Source organism: Hyaena hyaena, unplaced genomic scaffold, assembly GCF_003009895.1.
Source record: "Hyaena hyaena isolate Hyena2069 unplaced genomic scaffold, ASM300989v1 scaffold_793, whole genome shotgun sequence".
Classification (NCBI taxonomy): domain Eukaryota; kingdom Metazoa; phylum Chordata; class Mammalia; order Carnivora; family Hyaenidae; genus Hyaena; species Hyaena hyaena.
The window spans coordinates 433,858-449,049 of record NW_024081426.1 but is presented as its reverse complement, the minus strand read 5'-3'; the positions used below and the strand labels follow the sequence as shown (position 1 = coordinate 449,049).

Here is a 15,192-nt window from a genome sequence, read left to right as displayed (position 1 = left end):
AGCTCTTAAGCAGAAGAATTAGTTGCTTCCTCCAGGGTGTTCCCACAGCACTTCTACCACAACCAAACCACTTCCTGTATTGCATTATTATAAATGTATGTTTTCATGGCCAGATTGTAAGTCTTGTAAATAGAAGGACTATCATTTTTTCATCTCCACATTCCCTGCACTTAGCCTAGTTCCAGGGCACATTAGGAAGGTCCACTAAATGACTGTTCAATGAATAACTGACTGAATTAGTAGGGGTGCACTCTTCCCAGTCCCCTCTCCTGAGTCATACTTAAAGGTATTTTTTCCTGATCCTCTTGCTTTGACACAAATCCCTGCTGATGAGATAGCACAGTTATTTTGTGAGGAAAAAGAAGCAATCTGAGGATGGTTTCCAAAGGAAATGCAGTACATCTCTAGAAACCATCTCTTGGTAACTCTAGGAGAACAGCCTTCCAAGGATGTCATTTGTTAATCAAATAAGGGAACCAAGCTCCCAGTCTTTCTGTTCCCACCCTTCCCATTCTAAGGAGAACTAACTAACTTACCACAGGATCTTCTCCATCCTGATCTCGTATCAGTTTTTCTTTCTCTTTTTCATTTATTCATCTCTCAGATATTTATTGAGCACCCACTACATACTAAGTACTGTTCTAGGATATGGGAATATATTAGTCAATGGAACAGATAGTACTCCTTCCTTGGACTTTTTATTCTAGCAGCAGAAAGGGATACTAAATAAGATAAATACGTAAAATATATAATATGCCTGGTAGTGTGTTAAGTCCTAAGAAAAAAAGTGAAAAAGGGAAAGGGGGACAGAAAGTGTTAGGTGAGTTAAAATTTTAGATAGAACAGTCAAAGAGGAGCCTGACATTTGAGTAACATTCTAAAGAAATCCAGGGAGCAAGGCATGAAGATACACGGGAGAAGAACATTCTAGGCAGAGGGAACTGCAGAGCAAAGGTCCTGAGGTGGGAGTATACCTGGCATGTTTAAGAATCAGCCAAGAAGCCACTGTGGCAACATCAGAGTGAGCCAAGGAAAGCGTGTAGAGGATAAAGTCAAAAAGGTAAAGGTGATCACTGTAAGAGAGGAGGCCACAGAACTGAGAACCGAGGTTTTGGGAGGATCAAGTGTGTAGATACTGAAATCGATGAATCATGCAAGAATATCAGCTAACATGACTGTGACCCAGGAGCTAAAACGTTTAAGAAATGAGATGGGGGGTAGGATGAGTGGTTTGCTCCGTTGTCATTAGATTCAGATGTGGGTGACTCCAGGGAGGAGGCGGAGGCAATGGTTTGGAAATGGCACTGAGGAGACAGGGGGACAGTGGCCCTTCTCCCAGGCCCAGAGGAGAGAAAAAGCAGGGAGGGGCATTTTTGGGGTTTCACCTGAGAATGCAAACAAATGCAGAGCCCAGAGAAGAGGGTGTCAATGTACTGGGTCCTGCCCATGACTGACTAGACTCCAGAGGGCCCTGGGAGATCTTGGGGTTCAGAAAGGGTGGGGACAGAGACAGGGAAGATAGCTCTCCTCAAACACCCTGTCATCATTCTTTCCCCATTTCCAGTTTCATCTCCATCTCTTCCAAGCCATTCTTCCCTCTCTACCCTTCTTTCTTTTTTTTTTTTTTTTTAATTTTTAATGTTTTGGGGTGCCTGGGTGGTTCAGTCGGTTAAGTGTCCGACTTCAGCTCAGGTCACGATCTCAAGGTTCGTGGGTTTGAGCCCCACCTCAGGCTCTGTGCTGACAGCTAGCTCAGAGCCTGGGGCCTGCTTCAGATTCTGTGTCTCCCTCTCTCTCTGACCCTCCCCTGCTCACGCTGTCTCTCTCTCTGTCTCAGAAATAAATAAAACATTAAAAAATTTTATTTATTTATTTATTTATTTATTTATTTATTTATTTATTTATTGAGAGAGAGAGACAGCATGAGCAGGGAAGAGTCAGAGAGAGAGGGAGACACAGAATCTGAAGCAGGCCCCAGTCTCTGAGCTAGCTGTCAGCACAGAGGCTGAGGTGGGGCTCGAACCCACAAACTGTGAGATCATGACCTGAGCCAAAGCTGGATGCTTAACCAACTGAGCCACCTAGGCGACCCCTCTCCACCCTTCTTTCATCTTTATTCATTTCTTTGGCTTCCTCAAAGTCTTCCTGTCCTATTTTTCAGTGGCAGTGATTTTCTCTTTCAATCTCCTTTCCTGAATTACCGTTCTCTATGTTTCCAAGTCCTCCTTCTAGATTAGCTTTTAAACTGTCTTTTGGAGAAGGGCCATCCTTTTCCCAAATGTCCTGTCTTGTCCTTCTGGGTTTGAATGTTCCTCTCTAGGAATGAGCCATGCTTTAAAGATGCTTAGAAAGCCTCAGAAATTACTTCAGGGAATACACTGTCAGTTGTGAATTTCTCAGTCATCTTACGTCTGTGGCACATAAAAACGTCCCTTTCCTCACCTGGACTTTGACAGGTTCCATCCAGTGCTCCAGAGTGTCAGCAGTGACGTTCTCAGGCAGAATTACGGGATCACTTGGGGGAATCACACATGATGGGGAACACACAGCACCTGGAGGGACAGAAATTTACAACAGAGACTTGAACTTCTTAGATCTCAGTCTTTTTCATCCTGGAATCAACAGCTTTGACTTCTTAAGAGCAATTCATTTCTATGTGATGGGCCACCACATAATCACGGTTGTAGGCAGAGCCAAATTCATCTACCATGTACCTGTAGAGAGTCTTCTGCACTAATGGCTACAGAGGTCACTGCTCCAAGGGATCTCCCCTTGACCCAATGCCCAGTCCTCTTTCTGGCCCAGAACAGCCCCTGCTCTGGAATCTCTGAACTCCTGCAAGATCCGGCAATTAAAAGTTTAACTCCTGGTCTAGCTTCTGGACTACCAAGACCCTACTCTAGGACTCTGGCCAGCCAATGACAATCTTGATCTTGATTGGCCGATGCCTTTTAGTACATTACTATTTCCCTGCTTATATGATCTTTGGAAGGCTTATAATTACAGCAGCCACTACCTAAGAAATGTCCCAGCTGGTGGGGGGAAAATGGCCCAGGAATGATGAAGGCAGATTTAAATGTCTGTTGCCCGGCTGATGGCCACACGCTTGCAGCCAAGAAACCTATGTGATTAAGAGGAAGGGACAGGAAATTAGAAGCAGAGATTTTGGTCACGTGTTAGCCTCCTGAAGGGAAATCTTGCTCCACTCCCTTGTATATGGGTCCAAGTGTCTTCTAAAATTCGATTCAAAGATGGCACGCTCCCAGGGTTCCGTTTCCTCATCAATAGATCTGCTTGTCTGCAAGTTTCTTTGCAGCACTTGCTACCTCTATGTCTATGTTTTTTGCAAACTTGTGAAATAACTCAAAATGCTCCAGGACTCTTAAGAGTTTTATGTATGTGAGTGCATGGCATTATAATGCAGAAATTAAGAGTGTGGGGAGATGAGAATTTGCTCATGAAATACCATTCAAGAGGCCCAGTCTGGGCACCCTACTACCAAGATATCCAGGTGCAAAGAGCAGCCGGAGGATGGTAAAGTACCATCTCAGAAACTAATGAGCTTTCTCGTTCACTCAAATTCTACCCATTGGCATTACACAGTTAGAATGACATAAAATCCCTCCTTGCTTATGCAGTTCAGAATTCAGGGTTAACCTTACAAGGCTTTCTACAAATAGCATCTCTTTTCTACGATGCATAGGTCCAGCCAGGGCAAAGTTGAATCAACATCTCTATAAATTAGCTCTGACCACAGAGATCTTTAATTGCAATGACTTGATTTAGAAGTTGCCCAGAGGCTCTGGAGTCTGGTCCTCTGTAGAGAAAAGAATGGCCAAAGGGCAACGCAAGCAAATTCAATCTCTAACCAGTCCCTTTCAGGAGAGAACTCCTTGCATCAGGGACAAGCGCAGAAAGAATGGAGAAGGGACTCAGGACTTGCGTGGTGTGTGGCTACAACTCAACTGCTGCCACAAATCAACCCACTCTCTGCCTGCAGCGAAGTGGGTAACATGACCAGACACTCTGCAACTAGCTCAGCAGCACCAACGTGAACACGTGTGGAAGGGTAAAGTGAACCAGTTTGCCATACATTTCATTTTTACTGAAGCAGCTAAGAGTCAACTTGCATTTCCATCCATCCCTGAGAGAGAACAATGAATCTGACTCAAATCCAGCCAGGCTTAATGAAAGGATTCTTTGGGAGCGGAATTCAGCACCTCATCCCAAACTTACCGATCCCGTATCCCTGTTCACACTTGTACTCCACAAAATTCAGCTCCAATGGGGGTGCTGGGCACTCCCCTTGCAGGTTCTCACACAACTTGAACTCCTCAGTCCACAGTCCCTCCTTAGTGCAGAGGATGGGAGCCTACAATATCAAAAGTAAACATTCTTGTTAATTTTATTTAGAACAAAGGGGGAAAAGAGGCCCGATTAAATGGTAGCATTCTCCAACTTTTAGAACCTGGACTAAAAGACATGATTGAGGTAATAAACCAGGTTGTTACTGACCAGAAGATAAGAATAAAAAATAAGAAAAGACAATTTTTTCTTGCCATTTTGGCATGAGGAAATCATGAACAATTTTGTCATTAATCAAATTTATTAACAATGTGTTTTCTTTGGATAGAAGGATTCAGTGAGCTGTCAACTATAGCCCACATATTCATAGATATTTTTGGAATTTTTTTCACAGATGGTGTTGTTTTGCATCGATTCATCCATACTATCACACAAATGCTGCTTGCAGCAAATGTCAGCATTTTTTTCAAGAGGAGTGTGATCCAGTAAAGCCAATTCATAATTTTTATGAAGGTGTTTTTGCCTTTCTGCTTGAATGGACACATCGCAGCTGCTTTTGATCTCACCAAAGTTTTATTCCCTCTCTCCATATGTGTGCTGGTTTGTGTAACTTTTGGCTCCACATCCCCGATAATCACAAAGTATACTATATGCAGATCACAGAGAAAATAGCACCAACGCACAAAACCCAAGAAAGCAAGATTTTAGAATTGTAGATACTCTCCCTTCATCCAGGGCCAACTCCCTTAGGCCTTAAACAATCAGCACAAACGGATGTGTTTGATTTCTCAGGGGTCTCATTTCATGGCATATTCTTTCCACATTTGTCCAGCAGTGCTTACCTTGGAGTGCTGGACACTGAGATAGACATGGGCCAGGAGAGCAGTCAAGGTCATTGATCTCTGCCTAGGAAGTCTGCTTAACTTCCTGCCTCATGTATGCGTGTGGTACTTGAAAAGGTTCAAAACTGAAATTGATTTTAATCACGTAACCACGATAAGACTGTGGTTTTCATTTGAGACCTCTTGTGCCAAAATCTTAGGGAATGGTAGTCAAGCAGTACTTTTAGGCTTGCCTTTGCTGAGGAATTTGTGTTTCTGTTCTAGGACTCTGTACTATTGAAAAACATGATACCAGCTTTCATAGTGAGGTTATGGGAGGAAACCACATTGCCAAATCAAAATCACAGCATTTCTGGAATTTACCCAGGTACCCAACCCATCAGGTTTTTCCTTTTATCCAAGAAGACGTTCTAAACTCAAGAGAAACTATTCCAAAACCATGGTATCTTCTGAATTCTTTATGAAATAATATCAACACCACTGGTAGAATCCCAACTTAGTAAGGCCCTGCCTGTTGGGATTCATGTAGATCATTTCTAGTGAATGTTCTTGGATGGGTCATCGAGATTAGAGCATGGCCTACTCCAAAAGCAAGTTCAAGTCATCTTACCCTTCCACTTTCCTGGTTACAGTTGAGCACACACTGGCTGTTGAGCTCAAAGCCATTGGTACATTCATACATGCCTTCAAAGACAGGAGAAGGGGGCTCACACACCACTGGGATGCAGGTGCCTTGTTCCCAGATGCCCCCCTCCAGGCACTGTATCTTCAGGAATTTGCTGATGAGACATGAAACAGAATAGCCCATTAGACTCCCACAAGGAGGTCATAGGAGAAGACTGAATTCTCACTAATAAAATATAAGGACTAGCAAACAGGCAGGAGCAGTTGGTTCTGGTTAGTGAAAGGTCCTACATCTCCAGGCTAATTTCCAAGTCACAGAAGGAAAAATAGTAGTATCCACGTAGTAGCAGTGATAGCAATGGCTCCTATATAGTACAGACATATCTTGGAGATGTGGCAGGTTTGGCTCCAGACCACGACAATAAAGCAGCTATCGCAATAAAGTGAGTCAAGTGAATTTTTTTGGTCTCCAATGTATATCAAACCTATGCTTACACTATGACGTGTGCAATAGCATTATGCCTGAAAGAACAATGAAACCTTAATCATATCTAGATTTTGACTTAAAGCGAGATATGTGTGGGGCACCTGGGTGGCTCAGTCAGCAATGCGTCTGACTTCAGCTCAGGTCATGATCTCATAGTTCCTGAATTGTGGCCCCACCTCAGGCTCTCTGCTGACAGTTCAGAGCCTGAGGCTGCTTCAGATTCTGTGTGTGTCACTCTCTCTGCCCCTCTCCCACTTGCACACAGTTTCTCTCTCTCTCTCTCAAAAATAAACATTAAACATTTTTTAAAATAAAATAAAAATAAAGGGAGATACATGTGACTCTTCCTCTTACAGAAACACTCAGAGAACATTGTGGGGTTATTAATTGGCCTAATTCTAGTTTTATTGTGTCTCTGTATTCAGAGGCCCAAGGAGAGGGAGAGGGACAGGGGAACAGACAGACAGTGAAGCAGTCAGAACACATGACATTTATAAGTTAAGTTTGCTGTCTTATATGGGTATGGTTCATGGTGTGCCAAAATGATTACAATAATAACATCAAAGATCACTGATTACAGATCACCATAACAAATACAATAATAATGAAAAAAGTCTATGATAGTGTGAGAATTACCAAGACATGACACAGAGACATGAGGTGAGTAAATGCTGTTGGAAAAATGGTGCCTACCGACCTGCTCAGTGTGGGGTTGCCACAGAGCTTCTATTTGTACAAAACTGCAGTATCTTCAAAGCACAATAAAGCGAAACACAATACAAGGTATGCTTGTAATATTTGACATATTACTCTCAAGAGAGTTTGATAAGTATGAGTTCAGGGTCTAGACTGTTTACAGCTGGGTTTTATTTAAGCCTTTCATCTTGGAGAAGTCTCAATCCTAAGTGCACTGGGAGATGCCAGGTAGGATGAAAGAAAGAAAAAGTTATCACAAACTCAGTGTGATTTGAAGTGATTTGGGACTATCAGTGTTCATATGTTAATACAATTGATGAAGTTGCCACTATTTCCTAGTTCCCCAGAGAGGGGAGAAGATACAGCATACAGATTTTCTTTTAAAACAGAGGCTCTTATCTTGAACTTCAGAAAGGCCGGAACCTCACTAGAGATTACGACGGCCATTTTATTTGTTTACGAGTCCATCATTTCCTTGGAAAGAATTCACAGCTTTTGTCAGATTATCAGAGTGTGCGTGACTCAACCCTGGCCTGAAAGAACGGCTCCTCCTTCTCATGCATGACCGTGGCCTCCAACCAGAGAGACTGGTTTGAGGTAGACCACAGTCAACAGAATTAGGTCTTGATAGTGTGAATTCCATTCAATTTCCCTTCTGACTCACTACCAATTTGAAGGTGTTTTCCATGTTGCTGGTTTAATGCATCCACTTCTGATTCAGAACAATCCTGGCTACATCCTTGAGATTCTAAGATAGAAATAATCCATTGGCCATTGACTCAACCATATGGTAGCTCTAAATTATTATTTTACAGGGTCATGATGCTCTTTTTAAATTCAAATACACCAAGTTTTAATGACTGTCGTACTGTTATACAATGTCTCCAGTGGGTTTGCCCAGTGTTCTAATGTTACACTAGTAAAATACCACATTGTTTTATAAATGTGTACATGTCTTTCTTTTCCAGTAAATTGGAAACTTCCTGAAAGCAAGGATTGTATATTATTCTTGTTTTTTATTCCTAATAATAATTCCTAAATGGTATCTGGCTACAGTAGGCATTAGTTAAGTATTTTCCAAGTTGAAAAATTTAACCAAAACTCACAGTGTATTAATTAGGTATACTGCAGAGCACAGTACACATGGTAACACTGAATGATAAGAATACTCCTCATGGAATAGTATTATTCTTATTTCATAGATAAAGAAACATACTCAGAAATGTTAAGTAATTAGCCCTACAGCAGAGAATGCATTTGATTTTAAAGAATTTAAATACATTTTAATAGTTTAACATTTAAACAATATCCTCTTAGAAACAAGTGAAAGAGTATTTCTTAGTGTTTTTGTAACGTTTATTTATTTTGAGAGAGAGAGAGAAAGAGAGACAGCAAGTGGGGGAAGGGCAGAGAGAGAGAGAGAGAGAGGGAGAGAGAGAATCCCAAGCAGACTCTGTGCTGACAGCACAGAGCCCAATGTGGGGCTCGAACACACGAACTATGAAATCATGACCAGGGCTGATATCAGGAGTCAGATGCTTAGCCAACTAAGTCATCCAGGCACCCATTTGTTTTAATGAAGTAAAACTTATATAATTTGTTAGTTTCAGATATACAACATGATAATTTGATATTTGTTTACACTGCAAAATGATCATCACCGTAAGTCTAGTTACAATCTATTACCACGCAATTGATCTAATTCATACATTTCATTTACTCCCAGATCCCTTCCCCTCTGATAACCACCCATCTGTTCTCTGTATCCATGAGTTTTCTTTCATTTTTTCATTTGTTTTGGGTTCTTTGATTCCACAAATAAGAGAAATATATGGTATTTTTCTTTCTCTAACTTGTTCACTTAGCATAATACCCTCAAGATCTATCCATATTGTCACAAATGGCAAATTTCCTTCTCTTAAAAAAATGTTTATTTACTTATTTTTTAGAGAGTGAAAAAGAGAGAGAGAGAGAACATGCATGGAGAAGGGGCAGAGAGGCAGGGAGAGAGAGAATCCCAAGCAAGCTCTACACTTACAGTGTGGAGCCCAACTCAGGGCTTGATCCCATAAACAGTGAGATTATGACCTGAGCCAAAATCAGGAGCCAGACCCTTAACTGACTGAGTCACCCAGATTTCCTTCTTTTTAATAACTGAGTAGTATTCCATTGTGTATATACATGATATTTCTTCATCTGTTCATCCATTGACAGACACTTGGGTGTTTCCATATCTTGGCTATTGTAAATAATGCTTCAATGAACATAGGGGTGCATACATCCCTTCAAATTTATGGATTTTTTTAAATAAATACCCAGACATGAAATAGCTGGATCACACTGTAGTTCTATTCTTGATTTTTTGGGGCTCCTCCATACTGTTTTCCATAGAGGCTGCGCTAATTTACATTCACACCAACCATGTACAAGGGTTCCCTTTTCTCCATATTCTCTTCAACACTTGCTATTTCTTGTCTTTTTGATAATATCCATTCTAACAGATTTGAAAGGATATGTCCTTGTGGTTTTGATTTGTATTTCCCTGATCATTAGTGATTTTGAACATCTTTTCATGTGCCTGTTGGCCACCTGTATGTCTTCTTTGGAAAAATGTCTATTTTTAATGGGGTTGTTTGTGGGTTTGTTTTTGTTTTTGTTTTTGTTTTTGTTTGCTACTGAGTTGTTTGAGTTCTTTATAAATTTTGGATATTAACCCCTTATTGATTATAGGATTTGCACACATTTTCTCCCATTCAGCAGGTTGCCTTTTCCTTTTGTTGGTTTCCTTTGCCGTGAAGAAGCTTTTTAGTTTGATGTAGTCTCACTTGTTTATTTTTGTTGTTGCCTTTGATTTTAGAATCAAATCTAAAAATTCAATGCCAAGACCAATGCTGAGGAGCTTACATTTTATGTTTTCTTCTAGGAGTTTTATGGTTTCAGGTCTTACATTCAAGTCCTTGATCCATCTGGGGGCAATTTTTCTGTAGAGTATAAGACAATGGTCTAGTTTCACTGTTTTGGATATGGCTGACCAGTTTTTCCCAAAAGTATTCATTAAAGAGACTGTCTTTTTCCCACTGAATGTTCTTGGCTCCTTTGTCATAAATTAATTGACCATATTTGTGTGAGTTTATTGCTGGTCTCTCTATTCTTTTCCAATGATTGATATGTCTGTTTTTATAATAACACTATATTGTTTTGATTACCATAGCTTTGTAGTATAGTTTGAAATCAGGGAGTGTGATACCTCCAGTTTTGTTCTTTCTCAAGACTGCTTTGGCTATTCAGGGTCTTCTATGGCCCTATACAAATTTTAGAACTGTTTGTTCTAGTTCTGTGAAAAACACTATTGGAATTTTAATGGGGATTGCAGTGAATCTGTAGATTGCTTTGAGTAGTATAGATATTTTAATATTATTAATTCTTCTAATCCAAAAGTATGGAATACCTTTCCATTTATTTTTGTCTTCTTCAATTTCTTTCATCAATGTCTTTGAGTTTTCAGTACATATGTCTTTTTACCTCTTTGGTTAAATTTATTCCTAGGTTTTTTTTTTTTTTCAGTGCAATGGTAGATGGGGTTGTTTTCTTAATTTCTGTGGTAGTTTTTTATTAGTGTATAGAAACAATTTTACTGGAATTCGTTTATTAGCTCTTCACTGAACTAAGAAGTGCAATTTTACTGAGCTCATTTATTAGCTATAACAATTTTTTTGTGTGTGTATGGAGTCTTTAGGGTTTTCTCTGTATTATATCATATCATCTACAGACAGTTGATATGATTGTATCATATCATATCATATCAACTACAGAAATAGTTTCGTTTATTTCTAATTTGGATATATTTTATTTCTTTTTCTTGCCTACTTGCTATGGCTAGGACTTCCAAAACTACATTAATAAAAGTGGCAAGAGTGGGAATCCTTGCCTTGTTCCTAATCTTAGAGAAAAGCTTTTGGCTTTTCACTGTTTATTATGATGTTAAATAGTTATTGAGATTCATACTTTTATTCCCAGGAATATTTTAGGGTAGAAATCCGATTTTACGACTGGGATTCTGAAGCATCATGGTTTATGTGAACATATATCTACTATCTGCTACTAATAAATACTATTTATGAATTATATTTCAGGTGTTTGGCAAGACACCTATATGTATTATTTCACTGAATCTTCCAAACGACAGATTGGAAGTAAATATATTACCAAATAATATATTGCTAAATATATTATTACCCTTATTCCAGAGGATGAAACTGAGCCTGACAGAGATTTAAAGCTAGCTCAAAAATCTATAGTTAAAGGTATACTAGGACCTGGACCTAGGTGAGCTGTTGCCAAAGCCTGTGGTTGGTCCTTCCAATGTGTCAAGTTTAACTACTTCTTTTATGCTTTATAGCCCACTTTGAATATTAATAGCATCTCTATCCTATTGAATATCCCAGATTCCCTTTATCCTGATACCACATCTATGAGTATGACCAAAAAGAAGATCCATTTTAAATTTCCATATGGAGTAATAAATTACATATAGAATATTACACAAATCTTAATCTACAGCTCAAGGAATTTTTACATGTGAATATACCTGAGTAATCACTCAAATCAAGAGAAAGAGTATCTCCAGCTTCCCCAGAAATCCCCTGGTGTTTCTGACAGTTAAACCTCCCCACACCCCCGCCATCCACACTATTCTCACTTTTTCGTCAGCACAGATTAGTTTTGCCTGTTCTGGAACTTTATATAAATGAAATCACACACCAGGTACCATTTCGTATATGGCTTCTTTCCCTTAAAAAACGATGCCACTTAAAAATGTTTTCCCAAATGTAATTTGGGTTTGTAGTTCTTTTGACTATAACTAAACTCCTTTTTGTCCCTCTTATAGACATAGATACTCTAGTCTTCTTTCACACTACAGAGTTTATATCCTCCCAGGGACTCTCTTCTTTCTATCACTTCCCGCAGATGAAATCCTTCCCCTACCTCTGCTGAACTGACTTCCTCCAGCTGGAGACAGCAGGCAATACCATCAATACCAGGGGAGAGGCAGGGCTGTAAAACCTTGCATGTCAGCATGGCTATAAAGGAAAACCCTTGCTTGGCTGAGATGATAATGTTTTGACTTCATGTGGTATTTTTCTCTGAATTGGTTGGAACTCTTCAACATGGAAATAGTCCTCCCTTCTCTTGCCCAGAGTGAGGAGCCATTTAATAATGCCGATTTCATAGACTTCCTTGCCAGTTTAATAACCTCAGGGATGAAGGTAGATAGATCAAACTTGCATGAGGAAGAGTGCCTTGGGCATCGTAGGTGGTACCTGAACAACGTGACAGGCCCTGCACTGCAAACTACCAGTAATATCAATAAAATATAGAGAGGGAGAATGCTGGAAGGTAGTTCCCACTGGTATCCCTGGACTCCACCGGAGGCACTGCAGGCAAGAGTGAATGGAGGTTGGTAGAGATACCTGTTTCCTTAGGAAATGGCATTTCATTTTTACAGGGGTCCCTATGTCCCCTAAACATCATGGATTCTCCTTCCCTATTTCTTCTTGCTTGTATGGGGAAGGCATGTTATAGTCATTTTCCCACACACCTCTCACAGCTTCAGCGTGGCACTCTATCAGATGACATACTTCAGGTTCTACACTCAGACTTCTCACAATACATTTGATTGGTCAGTTCCTCAAGGCCCAATAGCAAGCTCTGTCTCACTGGCTCCATGTCAATGCTGTCAATCCCTGTATGGCACTAGCCTTGAGATCCCATAGTAAGGAGCTTGGCACTTGAGTGCCATGGGCTGGTTCTGGCCATAAGGGACTGTGATTGCAGCAAAGATTCAATGTCCCGACTCCTTCCAGCTCCAAGAAATCTCGTTTCCACAAAGGGCCCTTGAAGGGGACTACAGCCTATAGCAATTGCAAGACTCTGATCTCCAGGGGTGTCACAGCCCTCTCTTCTAAGCTTAGTGTTAAGGAATGACCTCTGAGCCTTTTAAAATCATAGTGAAAATAACTGGTTTATTCACAGTGGTTCAACTCCTTCACATAAAGTGTTATGAATCAAGAGTCAAGAGGCACTTTGAAATCATGTGGTGAATAGGTTTGCGTTTCAAAGAATGATGGCAGTAGATACTAGATCAATGCACACAGGCAGACCCTCACCAGGACAGGGTTTCCAAGACTTCTTTGATAGTCCAGTCCAAATGTCCTTCCGATGAAACATTCTACTCCCTGACTATCAGCTATATTTTTTTCATTCCAGTGGAGTAAAAGAGGCTAAACTATCACATTAGGAACAATGAAGTGACTTGCCCAATGCCACATTGCAAGCAATTCATTGGCAAAAGGAAGAATAGAAGCCTGAGTTTTCAAATCATAATATAACACCCCAATCCTCAGATCAGTGGTTTCCAAATGACATTTGTAGACCAATCATGGAGATATTTTATGGTTTATTTTTATTTTTTTAATGTTTTATTTATTTCTGAGAGAGAGAGAGACAGACAGCATGAGCAGGGGAGGGTCAGAGAAAGAGGTAGACACAGAATCTGAAGCAGGTTCCAGGCTCTGAGCTAGCTGTCAGCACAGAGCCCAACGCGGGGCTCAAACCCACAAACTGTGAGATCATGACCTGAGCCCAAGTCGAACGCTTAACCGACTGAGCCACCCAGGTGCCCCTCATGGAGACATTTTAAAGACCTGGAGTGATAGGCTTACTACATCAAGTAGCCTGGGACTAGCCTAGCACTCTGTATTTTTTTTAATGGGCCAGCAGTTTTCATATGTAGCCAGGTTGGCAAACTACTAAAATCTACGCTGCTCTCCAATAGCAAAAATTAACCTTAGGTGTAGAAATCAGGGAGCAAAATCACCTACCTAACAACCCTGGTTACAAAGGCTGGATGCTTAGCAAAGACCAAACATAAACAGCTACAGCCAGATGACTTACTCTGTAAATGGTACCATGAGGAGTTGGAGGTAGGGGGCAGGTTTGTATTTATTTTCCTTCTCAGTACTCCAGACAAATCACTACAATTTCCAAATTAGAAGATGCTTTTTTCCAATTTCCAGAACTTGTGGTATCTACCTAGTGCTGAAAATCCAGCTGTGCTCTTTCTGAAACTTACTCCACTGCCAGAAATAAAGATCTCGTAATCAAAACTTGGCGGAAAATTTGACTGATGTTGCTGGAGGCATACATGAGCCTACCCTACCCCATCCTTCTATCACCACTGCAGCGTTTTCAAAAGTAATATTTATTTTCCACTGGAGAAAATAAAAGTATGATTGTTGAGTCCAAGAGAATTATCATGTCCTTACCTATCAAGGGTGCCTGGTGTCTTCAGTGGGTAGTCCCTCGTGAATAATAATGATAACAGAAAAGCAGTAAAATAATGCACACTGAAGTGCTAGGGATTGTGTGGAAGAATATATATCTATGTCATTTGATCCTCAAACCCACCCTGTGTGATAAGGATGATTGTTATGTGAATTCTTTATACCCTTATCTTTGTGCATTCTTTTTCTCAATGACATGCCACTATCATCATCTACCCTGTTGGTCAAATTTGAAACTTAAAACACATCCTGGATTCTACCCTTTCTCTCAAAATTACTTTTTCCCAAGCACCCGCCTGATTTTATTCAATCCATCAACAAGTCTTCTCAGTTTTTCCTCCCAAATATCTGTGTAATCTGTCCCCATACCTCTTGCACCTTCACTGTCATGAGTGCTAGCCCAAGTTCCCAGCCCTCACCTCACAACTGGACACCCTCACTTCTCCTCTGGCTTCCATCCTATCCAGTTGGCAGACACCAGTCAGAGAGATATTTTATAAAATAAATAAATACATTACATCATGTCATTTTCTTGCTTAGAGCATTTCAGTTGCCGCCTCTTGCATGGAAAAAAAAAATCCAAACTTTCTCAATTCTTACTAACAAGGTCCTTCTTGATCTGGCCCAACTTTCTCTGACCTCATCCTATTCACCTTCTTTAATGTACTTTGTCCACACTGGACTTAGAATCCCAAGGACAACCAAGTTCTTTCCTACCAAAGGACTTGAGTGCTATTCTCTCTGCTTGTGCATTTCCTTTTGTTTTTCTGATTGGCTCTTCTTCGTACCTAAAAATAAATTTTGCCACCCCTCAGCAACCTTATTTTACACCTTTATTATTTCAGGTTTTTAATTAAAGCACTGTCTTTCAAAGACAGCATACTCTGTAATTACT

The 15,192-nt window shown here is 40.3% G+C and overlaps 1 protein-coding gene across 2 annotated transcripts in view; it reads right to left on the bottom strand.

Annotated features, from left to right (window-relative positions):
* The window catches only part of PAPPA2 (pappalysin 2), a 271,505-nt gene that overhangs the window by 47,305 nt on the left and 209,008 nt on the right, over nucleotides 1-15,192 (bottom strand). For both annotated transcript variants that reach the window (XM_039219146.1, XM_039219147.1), the window contains 3 exons: nucleotides 5,758-5,926; nucleotides 4,237-4,372; nucleotides 2,443-2,552 (listed from right to left, as the gene is read on the bottom strand). In XM_039219146.1, coding sequence (XP_039075077.1) covers nucleotides 2,443-2,552; nucleotides 4,237-4,372; nucleotides 5,758-5,926 — 415 coding nt within the window. The remainder of the gene's footprint in view (nucleotides 1-2,442; nucleotides 2,553-4,236; nucleotides 4,373-5,757; nucleotides 5,927-15,192) is intronic.